Consider the following 15278-nt stretch of genomic DNA (forward strand, 5'->3'; position numbering starts at 1 on the left):
CTCTTGTCACTCAACAGTACTGTAACTACTCTGCACTGTAGGGTTAAAACTGAAGCCAACCGTGCTTTGCGGCCGTCTCTCCATAAATCCTCTATTTGCTCTAATCGTTTGGAGAAGGTCCAGGAGGACGAATACAGATACTATAGCAGACAGTATTGTGGATAATACAGCCTTGTGGATAGGTGGCGGTGATGACGCACAGAGCCCAGCTCTCACAGTGTGCTCTCATTATGTGCCGTGACTCCAGGTCTTCAATATTACCCTACAATAATACACTCTATGGGCCCATCTGCTACACACTAGCACAGGCTATTTAAAGAATACGAGAGAGAGAAGGAGAGAGAGAGAGAGAGATTGTACAGAAAGAGGAGAAGAAGAGAGAGGGGAGAGGTTTGGAGAAGAGAGAGAGAGATGGGAGAGAGATAGATGGAAAAAGGACAAGTAACAAAGGGAGTGGGAGAGAGTGTGAAAGACATGCAAAGACATTGAAATATGGTGAGAAACTGAAACAGAGGAATATTTTTACTAGAGGTAAAACTGCTAAACTATATTTTCATATTTAATATTTATTGAACAAGAGAGGAGCTCTCATACCTACGAACATGAATGTATCTGTTAACCTTGCATGAATGTGTACTTCCTAGGATTTGAGGTCATCACCAGTTGCAAGGGACATTCTCCTAACACGGGCTAGCTGGCTAATGTTAGATAGACAGATAACTTGCTAAATAGCAATTTTCGTAAATTTACTTTATGACAAAAAAATATGCACAAACGTTTGTCTCTACATTAACTAACATATTCCTCTCAATTGTACATGTTTTGCTTGACTCATTATGACGTTATAACTACTTACATTTGGTTCCACCGTAATGTTTTGTCAGCCATCTTTGTTGAAGAATGCTACCAGGGACGGTTGGCTCGCGTCAAAATTCGTCATTGGAAGCACTCGATATGATTGGACATATAAAAACCTTGGGACCCAAATGCATAATGAGTGCTCTAACTCCCCCTTGTGGTGGTCTGGAGCAATGAAGCCGTGACGCTGGGTACCTCTAAGTCCCGCGGTGCAAGCTCGCAACTTTTAAAGGAGGAACTACTGCAGACGATTAAGCAGACCATTAACCAACATTTGCAATGATCCTTATAGTACAGATGTTTGTCTCTCATTTAGGTCATCGCTTGTGGAAATCATTATGCAAAAAGTATTGAATACTTCAACACACTTTGGAAAACATTCCATGTTCCAATTCCATGGCTTTATCTTCTTATGGCTGCAGGGGCAGTATTGAGTAACTTGGATAAAGGTGCCCATTTCAAACGGCCTCGTACTCAATTCTTGCTCGTACAATATGCATATTATTATTACTATTGGATAGAAAACTCTCTAGTTTCTAAAACCGTTTGAATTATTTCTCTGAGTGAAACAGAACTCATTCTGCAACACACTTCCTGTCAGGAAGTGAGATTTCTGAAATCGAGGTCTCTGTTCTAGGGCCTGCCTATAAATGGGCATGATACGTATTAGTATACATGCACGTCATACACCTTCCACCAGATGTCAAGAGGCAGTGAGAGAAGAAATGGGGTGATTATCTTGGTCTGAGGTGGAATAAATCCTCTTGGAATGACGTGTGACCCATTTCCTGTTTTCTGGAAAGCGCGAGGATGGACCTGGAATTGCCTTCTGGAAAGCTGTCGTTATAGGCGACTACTATCTCCGGCTTTGATTTTAATTGATACATGTCACAATATCATCGTAAAGTATGTTTTTTCAATATAGTTTTATTAGATTATTGAAATTTTTTCGGGACGTTAGGCGTGTTGCTTTGTCTGCGTATGTTCAGGAAGGAGAGCTTCGCGCCACTTGGCTAGTGTGCTTGCTAATTCAAGAGGGACAAAGGACGTTCTAAAACCAAACAACGACTGTTCTGGACAAAGGACCCCTTGTACAACATTCTGATGGAAGCTCATCAAAAGTAGGACCCATTTTATGATGCTATTTCATATATCTGTCGAACTGTGTACTATTAGTTTTGCGCCCAGGTTTTGGGCACTATCTCGCCATAACGTAAGCCTTATGTCTATATGAAGTTATTTTTAGAATTCTAACACTGCGATTGCATTAAGAACTAGTGTATATATCATTTCCTATACAACATGTATTTTTTTGTCATGTTTATAAATAGTTATTTGGTCAGAATATGTGACTGTCAGATAAATATCCGGACGTTGTGGGAAAAAGATGCTACGTTAGCACAATGTATAACCACTGATTTCAGCTCTAAATATGCAAATTTTCGAACAAAACATAAGTGTATGTATAACCTGATGTTATAGGACTGTCATCTGATGAAGTTTATCAAGGTTAGTCAAAAATTATATATCTTTTGCTGGTTTGTTACGATCGCTAACTTTTGCTGCTGGGAAATGGCTTGTCTTTCTGGCTATTGTGGTAAGCTAATATAATGCTATATTGTGTTTTCGCTGTAAAACACTTAATAAATCGGAAATATTGGCTGGAATCACAAGATGCCTGTCTTTCATTTGCTGTACACCATGTATTTTTCAGAAATGTTTTATGATGAGTATTTAGGTATTTGACGTTGGTGTCTGTAATTACTCTGGCTGCTTCAGTGCTATTTCTGACGGTAGCTGTGATGGTAGCTGCAATCTAAAACTGATTTATACCTCAAATATGCACATTTTTCGAACAAAACAGATTTATTGTGTAACTTGTTATAGGACTGTCATCTGATGAAGTTGTTTCTTGGTTAGTTTGGTTGGATCTTGGTTAGTTAGGTTGGCTTTGTGCATGCTACCTGTGCTGTGAAAAATGTCTGTCCTTTTTTGTATTTGGTGGTGAGCTAACATAAATATACGTGGTGTTTTCGCTGTAAAACATTTTAAAAATCGGACATGTTGGCTGGATTCACAAGATGTTTATCTTTCAAATGCTGTATTGGACTTGTTAATGTGTGAAAGTTGAATATTTCTAAGAAATATATTTTGAATTTCGCGCCCTGCACTTGAGCTGGCTGTTGTCATAAGTGTACCGGCGTCGGGCTTGCAGCCTGAAGAAGTTATACTGTAAATACCAAGTAGACACGATCTACTTTGAATATCCAAAGGAAGTAGATAACGCAACAGTGTCCACCATGCATTTCCCAGCTATGAAGTATAAAACCTCATAAAGGGGCAGGTTGAGAGACTTACTGAATGTAATTAATTAAAGTACGTAGCGCACGGATCGATCAGAACGCCGACTGAGATATGAAAACTCCATTATTTACTGTACTGATACCACAGCCACCTGGATTATCCAGAGAGTAAAGCCATTGGCTGGCCCATATAGATATAATTACTAGAATGGGAAAAGCCCCTCAAACCCAGGCAAGTTGAACAATGACTTGAATGGGGATGGTGATTCAAATAATTTTTATGGGTTTGCCATCCTTGACATCCATAAAAGACTCATAGATCCTCCACTACAGTAGCAATAGCACTACCAACATGTTTATAATGGATTCTCAAGCTTTCAACCACATTTGAACAACATTGCTTCCCCACTCAGAATACAATGCTAATCTGGACTTCATTTGAGGACGCAGTGAAGCATAATAGGAGAGTGATCCGATCATCTTGGTCAGATAAAAAGTGACATATTGTAGCGACCTTAACCCAACACCCAGAACATCAGAAAGGGATGCAGATCTCTTGGCGTAACAGATAAGGTGTTGGCTTGTCAATCGTTGGACCCTAAAATATGCTGCAATATCAATAGCAAGTGTACGTGCATAAGGCCATGCCAAGTCTTACCTTCTGCCTGATCTCTTCCTCCATGGAGACAGGTGATCCCAGCTCGGCCACCTTCTGGATGCCCTCGCTGGCGTAGCCACCATACTCCCACAGCACGTAGTTCTTAGAGTGGGACGCTCCGATGATGGCCGACCAGTGGTTAGCACGCCCTGGTGAGGTTAAGAAACAAAACAACACCAGAATTATCATCATCTCTTACAATCCAGGAGGCAGGCTGGCCAAACATTTGTGCCAGTGAAAGGTTTGCACCTATTCCCATTCCGCAAGGCATAATAGGTAGGTAGGTAAAAGGTAATGGTATGTGTATAAAAAGTGAAAAGGATAAGATTAATGTAAGGTTACGGAATGTTCTGTTTCTTATTCACTTTGAAAATGACAGATAATGATTCATATAGAAGTAATGTACATATCAGATCGTGACACAGTAATTACAGTATTATTTTACAGATTTTTTGACTTCAGAGGCTCAGTACCTAACTCTCTCTGTAGACATTTACGCTAGATTGCAATGAACAGGTAGAACTTAACACGCTCCTGCAGGTTACCACTGGATATTTTTTTAAACACTACTAACGAATGGGAGATTACATGCACCTGCGTGTTAAACTAAGCTTGATTGCAATGAAAACCCCACAAGGATAAACCATCAGATCAGTTGATCTCTCGTTACCGTTATGATACCAGACAGCTGGTCTAGATTCTCTACTCCTGCCCCCAATGAAATATTGACGAGTAGCATCGGAAAACCGTAAGGCTGATGAATATAAAAAAATACTTATTTGAGTATAAGAATAGTAGGCTAGACCATCAACATTAGTTTTCCATTCATACAACATGTCGGTAAACAGTAGACAGTAGATTTGCAGTGGTAAACAAGGAAATATTTTATTTCAGATGTAGAGAATTATTGTCAAATAGATAAATCGCCCTTAGTCTGCTCATAAAGTAGGACTATGTTGTTCTGATGATAATACCAACCAGAGGGTGAAATAGTCTGATAACCTTGACATCTACGTTAGGGAGCGGTAAATCGCTGGCCAATGTGGGTTGCAATTGAGATCAGTTGTGCGGGTGACTTTAGTGTGTATTGATGGTTTAACGAGAGATCAGTTGTGCGGGTGACTTTAGTGTGTATTGATGGTTTAACGAGAGATCAGTTTTGCGGGTGACTTAAGTGTGTATTGATGGTTTAACGAGAGATCAGTTGTGCGGGTGACTTTAGTGTGTATTGATGGTTTAACGAGAGATCAGTTTTGCGGGTGACTTAAGTGTGTATTGATGGTTTAATGAGAGATCAGTTGTGCGGGTGACTTTAGTGTGTATTGATGTTTTAATGAGAGATCAGTTGTGCGGGTGACTTAAGTGTGTATTGATGGATTAATGAGAGATCAGTTGTGCGGGTGACTTTAGTGTGTATTGATGGTTTAATGAGAGATCAGTTGTGCGGGTGACTTTAGTGTGTATTGATGGTTTAATGAGAGATCAGCTGGCAATAATCTGGTGGCTTTCGATGGTTGCAATTGGTCCGTACCGTCTATTGCAATGTTCAGAGAGACACAATAACAATCTGTACAAGGCTATAAACAAGTAGGAAAACTTATATCCGGAGGCTGCTTTTCTGATTAACGGCGGTTTCAATTCCGTGTCATTTAGACACATGATGCCCAACTTCCATCAACGAGTCTCCTTCGCGCCACTAGGGGCGAAAAGCCCTAGACCACTGTTATTCTACCCACAAGCAGGCATACAAGGCCCTGTCTCATCCGCCATTCGGCAAATGAGATCATGACTCCGTACAACTGACTTACCTAGTTAAATAAAAATAAATTAACATCGCAGACAACCCTGACGGCTACGGCTGAGGACTGGAACAAATATGAGAAATCCCGCTATGACCTCCGCAGAGTAATCAAACAAGAAAAATAACAATATAGGAATATGGTGGAATAATATTACACAGAAGCTCAAACACGAAGTACCCGTTGAGAAATGGTCACCAGAATCAGATAGTATGCTACAGCGCTGATTGGAATATGTTTCGAGACTCCGCCGATAAAATCAACGAGCCAACCACGTCCGTCACCAGCTTCATTAGGAAATTCATCTGTGACATTGTCCCCACAGTGAAGGTTCGTTGCTTCTCCAATCAAAATCCCTGGATTAACACCGAGGTTGGTGCTAAACTAGAGGTCAGGGCTACCATACACAGACGTATCGCTCCCCAGTGGTGCGTTCTAAGACACTGCATCTCAGTGCTAGAGGCGTCACTACGGGCCCTGGTTCGATTCCAGGCTGTATCACAACCGGCCATGATTGGGAGTCCCATAGGGCGGCGCACAATTTGCACAGCGTTGTCCGGGTTAGGGTTTGGCCGAGGTAGGCCGTCATTGTAAATAAGAATTTGTTCTTAACTTCTTATGGCTGCAATCCTGGTAACGGGATGACATGACAACAGCCAGTGAAAGTGCAGGGCGCCAAATTCAAAACAACAGAAATCTCATAATTAAAATTCCTCAGACATACAGTACATGTGTCTTGTACCATTTTAAAGGTAATCTTGTTGTTAATCCCACCAAAGTGTCCGATTTCAAATATGCTTTTCAGGGAAAGCAGCACAAACGATTATGTTAGGTCACCACCAAGCCACAGAATAAGCACAGCCATTTTTCCAACCAAAGATAGCAGTCACAAAAAGCACAAATAGAGATAAAATGATTCACTAACCTTTGATGATCTTCATCAGATGACACTCATAGGTCTTCCTGTTACACAATACATGTATGTTTTGTTTGATAAAGTTCATATTTATATAAAAAAATCAGAGTTTACATTGGCGTGTTACGTTCACTAGTTCCAAAAACATCCAGTGATAGTGCATAGCCACATCTATTCAACAGAAATACTCATCATAAATGTAGATGATAAAACAAGTTATACACATGGAATTATAGATATACCTCTCCTTAATGCAACCGTTGTGTCAGATTTCAAAAAAACTTTACGGAAAAAGCAATCCATGCAATAATCTGAGACGGCGCTCAGAACTATAGTCAAATTAGCCGCCATGTTGGAGTCAACAGAAACCAGAAATTACATGATAAATATTCCCTTACCTTTGATGATCTTCATCGGAATGTACTCCCAGGAATCCCAGGTCCACAATAAATGCTTGATTTGTTCGATAATGTCCGTTATTTATGTCCAATTAGCTACTTTGGTTAGCACGTTTGGTAAACAATTCCAAAGTCACAAAGCGCGTTCACTAAAACGTGACGAAATGTCCAAAAGTTCCGTAACAGTCAGTAGAAACATGTCAAACGATGTATTGAATCAATCTTTAGAAGGTTGTTAACATAAATCTTGAATAACGTTCCAACCGAAGAATTACATTGACTTCAGATGAGCGATGGAACGGAGCTCCCTCTTATGTGAACGCGCATGGTCAAAGCAGGGTCACCTCATGGCAGTGGTGACTAATTCTCCTCTCATCCGGCCCCCCTTCATAGTAGAGTCATCAGACAAAGTTCTACAGACTGTTGACATCTAGTGGAAGCCGTAGGAAGTGAAAACTCATCCATATCTCGCTGGGATTTCAATGGGAGCTTGGTTGAAAATCCACCAGCCTCAGAATTTCCACTTCCTGTTTGGATTTTTTCTCAGGTTTTTGCCTGCCATATGAGTTATGTTATATTCACAGACATAATTCAAACAGTTTTAGAAACTTCAGAGTGTTTTCTATCCAATACTAATAATATTATGCATATATTAGCAACTATGACTGAGGAGCAGGCCGTTTACTCTGGGCACCTCTGTGCACCTTTAATCCAAGCTACTCAATACTGCCCCTGCAGCCATAAGAAGTTAACTGACTTACCTAGTTAAATTAAAATAAATTAACATCGCAGACAACCCTGACACTACGGCTGAGGACTGGAACAAATATGAGAAATCCCGCTATGACCTCCGCAGAGTAATCAAACAATATAGGAATATGGTGGAATAATATTACACAGGCTCCGACGCCCGCCACATGTGGCAGGGGCTACAGTCCATTACGGATTACAACGGAAGACCCAACTGTGATCTGCCAAACAATGCCTCTCTACCAGACAAACTCCATGCATTTTATGCATGCTTCGTCAATAACAACATTGTGCCAGGTGTGAGTGCCGCCACCATTGCTCTCTGAGGCTGAAGTGAGTAAGGTCTTTAATCAGGTCAACACCCGCAAGGCTGCGGAGCCTGACGGTATTCCATGGCATGTTCTAAGAGCATGCAAAGAACAGCTGGAAAGCATATTCATGGTAATTTTCAACCTCTCCTTGTCCCAGTCTGTAATCCACATGTTTTAAGATGACTACCATCATCCCTGTTCCTAAGAACTCTAAGACTTCATGCCACAATGACTACCGCCCTGTAGCACTCACATCTGTATTCATGAGGTGCTTTGAGTGCCCGGTTATGGCACACATCAACTCCATCATCCCAGACACCCTAGACGCACTCCAATTTGCATACTGCCCCAACAGACCCATAGACAACGCAATCTCAATTGCAATCCACACTGCCCTCACCCACCTAGATAAGAGGAATACCTATGCGCGAATGCTGTTCATTGACTACAGCTCAGCGTTCAACACTATTGTCCCTTCCAAGTTCGTCACCAAACTTAGGACCCTGGGACTGAACACCTCCCTCTGCAAGTGGATCCTGGACTTCCTGACGGGCTGACCCGAGGTGATGAAGGTAGGCAAACATCACATCCGGGGGGGATTGAGAGCTTCAAGTTCCTTGGTGTCCAAATCACTAAGGACTTAAAAAGGTCCACACACACCTCAGGAGGTTGAACATGTTTGGCATGTGCCCTCTAATCCTCCAAAAGTTCTACAGATGTACCATTGAGAGCATCTTGACTGACTACATCACTGCTTGGTATGGCTGCTTGGTATGGCAATAGCACCGTCCTTGAGCGCATGGCCGAACAGAGGGTGGTGCGGACAGACCAGTACATCATTGGGGCCGAGCTCCCTGCCATCCAGGACCTCGGTGTGAAAGGGAGTCCAGAAAAGTTGTTAAAGACTCCTACCAGTCAAGCCATAAACTGTTCTTTCTGCTTCCGCACGGCAAGCGGTACCGGTGCATCAAGTCTGACACCAATAGGCTCCTGAACAGCATCTATCCCCAAGCCATAAGACTGCTAAATAGCTAACTAAATTGGTACACGGACTCTCTGAGTTGACACATATTTCATGATACTCAGTCACCTTACCCCTATACATATCTACCTCTATCACTGCAGTATCCCTGCACATTGTAAATATGGTACTGGAACTGACTGACCCTGTATATAGTATGCTTACTTACTTTCTTGTGTTCTTCTTATTTCTTATTTTTATTTTCTGTGTGTCTTTTTCTACCTTATGTTATTTTTAGTATTAAAGATTGATTACTACGTTGTTGAGTTTAGAGCTTGCAAGAAAGGCCTTTCACTGTACTTGTTCAAGTGACATTAAAAACTTGAAATAGCATACCGAGTTTCCAAATATAAAGTCAAACTTCGGTCTGCTGATGCAATATATTGTCCTCTCTTCACTTCCCAAGGTCAAAGACCTCCGAGTGGATAATTATCTTCTTTATTGCTACAAAATAAACTCATATCCCACTTCCTCTCCTCCTCATCCCTCCCTCCTCTCCTCGTCAAAAGCAACTCACACATATTATCGGAAAGTCTTTGTTCAGAAAAGGGAGGCTCTCTATCTGACAACTCAAATCCTTACGTCTCATTTCCTTTTGCAATTTATAACACTCCTCTGGCGTGATGGGGTGTACACAGACACACACACACAAGCACACGCACACACACATGCACACACACACACACAAATAGGGGAACTGGTCACCACAAACTCACTAAGGTTATTCCCTCTATATCCATCAGAACTGTATCCAATCTCGATCATATACTCTGATGTTCCACAGCCTATTTTCATATTCTCTAAAAAACTCCTTTATTTCTATTTCTCTTTCTCTCAGTCTAATAAGAGCCGTGCTGAATTTCTGGTCTAGTCTGTGTTCTGTCCTAACAGCAACGTGATTGCTATATTGCTCATATTTCAGCTTTGTGTGAGTCTGGTAGAAATGCTTTTGAGAACCCATATCCACAGTAGACATGAAATGACACCCTGGAATCCCTGGATGTAACATCAAATCCATCGAAACAACAGGGCAATTCTCTGGTACACTTAGCCACCTGAGTACCAGTCATGGCTATCTTGGCTGGGCTCTCTCTACCTGTCTCTCTCCTGAGTGTCTGAATGGGTTCAGGTAACCAGGAAACCTGCTGGCTATCTCCGCTCTCCACAGATAATGGTTGAAAAGTTTCTCAGTGGTGTATTACTTATTATAAACTGGGTGGTTCGAGCCCTGAATGCTGATTGTCTGACAGCCATGCTATATTAGACCGTATTCCATGAGTATGAAAAACCATTTATTTTTACTGCTCTAATTAACCAGTTTATAACCAGTTGGTAACCAGTTTATAATAGCAATAAGGCACCTCAGGGGGTTGTGATATATGGCCAATATACCACGGCTAAGAGCAGTGTCCAGGCACTCCACGTTGTGTCGTGCTTAAGAACAGCCCTTAGCCGTGGTATATTAGCCGTATATACCATACCTCCTCGGGCCTTATTGTTTAACTATAGACAAACAGAGAGGGAAATAAAAGCTGTGCATGTGACGATGGAGGGAGCGAGGAGAATAAAAAACCTGCTAGCCTGTTTTAGAGTAACCTTCAACATCAGAATATATGGCATCGGCCCTTCACGTGTGCCTCTCTTCTGCTTGAAGGACAAATGGACGCCTTGTAAAAATATCAGCCTGACGTGACATTGTGCTGTATCTTCTTCTCTCTCTCCCTCTCTCTCTCTCACTCCTGCTGCTAGCAATGAAGAAGCAGACACTCACAGACCATCATGACCGTGGATAGCGTGTGAAAAACATTGCTAAAACCTCTTTTAGCAATGGTTCTATCTGTGTTTGATTGACAGTAGTTATAGAAAAAACACAGGCACATTAACAAATGGTCTCTACCAGATACAAATGATGCTTGGGGAGGAAGTTGTAGATGGTGATCTGCTGTATGTATGACAACCAGGGATGGTTACTTTGGCTATGACTTTGTGGTGGTGAGGAGAACTCAATTATGAAACCACAAAACCAATTATGGGTTTCCTAAGACACAGAGTGGAAACGCATGCATAAACAGCACACACACACACACATACACACATACACACACAATGTAACATAGACAGACATCCACACAAACAGAAAGACATACAAACAGAAAGATACATACACACACATTCTCAAACACATACACTCCTGTCTCTCCTAAGCCAATAAATCAGGGTGTCACTCAATCTGCAGGTTTATCTTACTGTGGGACTCCATGATAATCATTATATTGATCTGGGCTGTGAGAGAGAGGAGTGTCTTAGAAGGAAGGAAGAGCCCAGTATCCCCATCTCCATTCACACCCTGCCTGCCTGCCGAGGAGTCAGGCTCAAGGTTATACAGTTCAGCACCACAGATCGAAGCCCAGGGCCAAGCTGGGGGAGGAATGAGACAGGGGCACAGCACCCTGGGGAGAGAGTATCCTGGGGTGACCATGGAGGTTGTAGTATCCTCGGTAGACTGTGATGCTAGGTAATTGAACAGTATTGCAATTTTATGAGTAAAGGGGTATTTTTGACGCAATGGAGGCACCAACTAGTGTAGCCCTGGGGTGAAATGGGGCACTAACTAAAGTTGTCTTTCAGGGATTAAATGGGGTATGTGCCTGGGTCATTTGGAAGTTATGGGGTACTTACGAGGGTAGTCTTTTGGGTGCACCTTCTCTGACCAGTTGCCATAGAAGGTGACTCTGTACTTGGCTGTTCCACAGGCACAGCAATCCAGCAGAGGCTTCTCTGTGGTCTCCCAATACAACGACTCTGAGAAGGGAGAGAAGAGAGGTTAATGGAGGAGAGGGTGGGAGGAGGTGGTGTAGGGGTGAGGGAGGGCGGGAGGAGGGTAGGAGGGAGGAGGGGGTAAGGGTGAGGGAGAGAAGGAGGGAGGGAGAGAAGGGTGCGGAAGGGAGGGAGTGAGGGAGGGGTAGGGGTGAGGGAAGGAGGGAGGGAGGTGTAAAGCTGTTCTTTTGATCAGTCTCTCTAAATTCTCTATCCAATGTCACGCACAGCTTGGGAGATACAGCACAAGCGTGAAGATCCTGACCCAGTAAGGGAAGAGAGAGTAAGACAGGAGATACTGAGATATAGTAAGGGAGAGAGAGTAAGACAGGAGATACTGAGATATAGTAATGGAGAGAGAGTAAGACAGGAGATACTGAGATATAGTAAGGGAGAGAGAGTAAGACAGGAGATACTGAGATATAGTAAGGGAGAGAGAGTAAGACAGGAGATACTGAGATATAGTAAGGGAGAGAGAGTAAGACAGGAGATACTGAGATATAGTAAGGGAGAGAGAGTAAGACAGGAGATACTGAGATATAGTAAGGGAGAGGGAGGAGGAGTGGAAGACATGTAGCGCCCTTTACTACGTCTCGGTAATGGGGGACATACCTTTCTCACACATCCTCTTGGTGAGAGAGCCTTCATCCTGAAAGTAGATGATCCTCTTCTGGACGATGCTGGCCCTGCAGAGAAATAAGGAGGAGGGGAGGAAGTGAAGAGGAAGTTTCAGGTTAAGAGAAAGGAGATGAAAGGTTAGAAAGAGAAAGCAGATGAAAAGTGAAAAGATGAGGGTAAAGTGGAGATGAGGGTTGAAAGAGATAGGGAATGGACAGAGGAGAAAAGACAAGAAAGGATGAGAGAAGTACAAGGCAGGAGATCAGGTGGAATAAGGGAGGAAAGAAGCAGGAGATGAGAAAGAAGAGAAGAGTTAAATACTTACAGTACTTTTAGCACAGGGAGTAACCGGTGGGCATTTGGAGTAATGTTGAACTCAAGATGAGTGTTCTTGTGCTTCCAGACAGGTCTCCCAGCAGGTCTGAGATCGGCTACTAGAGCAGGTTCTGTGTTATCAACTTTTGAATGTGATTGCGGACAGGTCTGAGATCAGCTACTAGAGCACACAGGGGTGCTGAATCACAGGCACTCTCAGACCGGAGGGATTTGCTAGCTCTTACAGAAAGTATTTATTAACATAAAGACTTGTATTTAGCAGGAGAGAGATGCGGTTGGAAAAGAGATTGAAAACCTAGAGAAAAAGAGAAAAAGGAGAGAAAAAAGTCAGAAAGTAAGCTTCGCTTTTGAGAAACGATCAAGAGTGAACGAGCACACACACACACTCAGGCAAGAGGAACTACAGTGTGTCAGAGATAAGACTGAGTGACAGGCCAAAAGTTAAGTTTCCCAGAGCTAAAGTTCTGCTCCTGGTCCTGGCAGAGAGACTGTTCTGATAGAGCTGTCTGGAGACAGAGCCACTGAGTGCTGGGTGGACACAGGTCTTAGTGGGGCCTTGACATGCAAATCAGACACAAACAAACCCATTCAAGGGCCAGAAGGGTGTGTGGGCCAGAAACGATCGCAAACAAATTACTTTCAGGGCCCAAAAGCTGTCACAAACAAACTCCATTTAGGTGCTGTGCATTACATCAGACTTGGCCTCCAACAACAGGCTGCAGGTTTCCATGGTGATAGTGGGCAGAGGGTAGCAGCAGGGTGTAGGTTCTAGGGTCTGGACTGTCTGGGTTCTGGGTCTGGTCCAGGTGGTTCCTGTCCAGCTGGACTGTTTATGGAGCAGGAGTCCGAGCTAGGCCAAGCCCACCGCTGTCACTGTGCTCTCCCACAGTCACAAAAATAAAGAAAGAGCAAGAGAAAGAGGGAGGGAGAAGAGCGAGGGAGAAGAGCGAGAGGAGACGTAGACGTAGATGAGGAAAGGTATAAAGACAGAGAGATGTACTATATGCTCATCTCAGGAAGCCGTGGTAGTGAGGAGGAGAAACGGCACAAAGAAAGAGAGATACAAGAAAAGGACAAAGAAGACACATAATTTCACCTTATTCTTGAAGGACACACTTCAGATGAGCTGCTTTGGAACAATACATTATCTCTCAATTCTGATGGGATTCCAACCTATTCCCAAAGCAAACCTCCTACCGTTAGGGACTTGCGAGTGGCGCAGCGGTCTAAGACACTGCATCGCAGTGCTAGAGGCGTCACTACAGACCCGGGTTCAATCACGGGCTGTTTTGCAGCCGGCCACGACCGGGAGACCCATGAGGCGGCGCACAATTGGCCCAGCGTCATCCAGGTTATGGGAGAGTTTGGCCGGACGGGATGTCCTTGTCGCTTAGTGCTCTAGTGACTCCTTGTGGTGGGCCAGGAGCATGCACGCTAGTTGTACAGTGTTTCCTCTGACACATTGGTGCGGCTGGCTTCCGGGTTGAGCAAGCAGTGTGTCAAGAAGCAGTGCGGCTTGGCACGTCCGTGTTTCGGAGGACACATGGCTCTCGACCTTTGCCTCTCCCGAGTCCGTACGGGACAAGACCGTATGGGACAAGACCGTAACTACCAATTAGATACCATGAAAAAGGGGTAAAAAGTACATTTTTTGATTTTATTATAAATAAACCTCCTGTCTGTTTATCCTGCATGTCTCCAGAGCAGGCTATCGGGGGATTATGTTTGATGATCTAAGGGCTGGACCAGTGGCAGAGGACCAGTGACAGAGGAGGCTGTGTCAGGCAGGCCGGCCAGAGAAGGGACGGTATCTCTACAGTGACGGAGTGACAGCTATATGCCCCTATTAACATAACATAACTCTTTCTTCATCTCTCTTTTTCTCACCCTCTCTCTTGCGTTTGTTTTTTTTAGCATTTTTTACTCTCCAAGGCACACAGCGAGACAGAGACAGACAGACAGAGAGGAAAGAGAAGAGAGAGAGAGGGAAATAAGAAGAACACAACAGATCCCATCCGAAAACAAGGAATGGGTTTGGAAGGGGATAGTAGCAGGACATGAAGAAACCTGTCTGAGGGGTGTACCTAGAAGTACAGAGGTGACAGGGGTACCCCACCCCAGGCGCTCCTAAACACACCGCCAGCATATCTCTAATTGTTCACACCTTAATTCAATCTCACCCCAATTTCAGATATCTCTCCCTGAGCGAGCCGCTCACAAACTGCCTCACTAGCTGCCCACTTTCTGGGGCCGGCCAGGCAATCAGGCACAGTAATGCTTATTTAACATCCAATTTAAATTCTATCAATGAGATGCTATTAAAGCCAGACTCACTTTCCTGGCTCCACACCGCCGATGGTTATCGCCTCAAAAGCGCTCCGGTATGTGGGGTGGGTAGGAGGGTGTGTGTGTGTGTGTGTGTGCACGTGTTTGTGTGTGTGTGCATGTGTGTGTGTGTGGCCAGGTCAGAGAGGGATAAATAAACATAGCTAT

The 15278-nt window shown here is 43.5% G+C and overlaps 1 protein-coding gene across 2 annotated transcripts in view; it reads right to left on the minus strand.

Moving 5' to 3' along the window:
* The window catches only part of LOC139562836 (spondin-1-like), a 161384-nt gene that overhangs the window by 106442 nt on the left and 39664 nt on the right, over positions 1 to 15278 (minus strand). For both annotated transcript variants that reach the window (XM_071380958.1, XM_071380957.1), the window contains exons 4-6: positions 12444 to 12517; positions 11694 to 11816; positions 3820 to 3968 (exon numbers count right to left, since the gene is read on the minus strand). In XM_071380958.1, the coding sequence (XP_071237059.1) occupies positions 3820 to 3968; positions 11694 to 11816; positions 12444 to 12517 (346 nt within the window). The remainder of the gene's footprint in view (positions 1 to 3819; positions 3969 to 11693; positions 11817 to 12443; positions 12518 to 15278) is intronic.

The sequence above is a fragment of the Salvelinus alpinus genome, chromosome 33, assembly GCF_045679555.1.
Source record: "Salvelinus alpinus chromosome 33, SLU_Salpinus.1, whole genome shotgun sequence".
Lineage (NCBI taxonomy): Eukaryota > Metazoa > Chordata > Actinopteri > Salmoniformes > Salmonidae > Salvelinus > Salvelinus alpinus.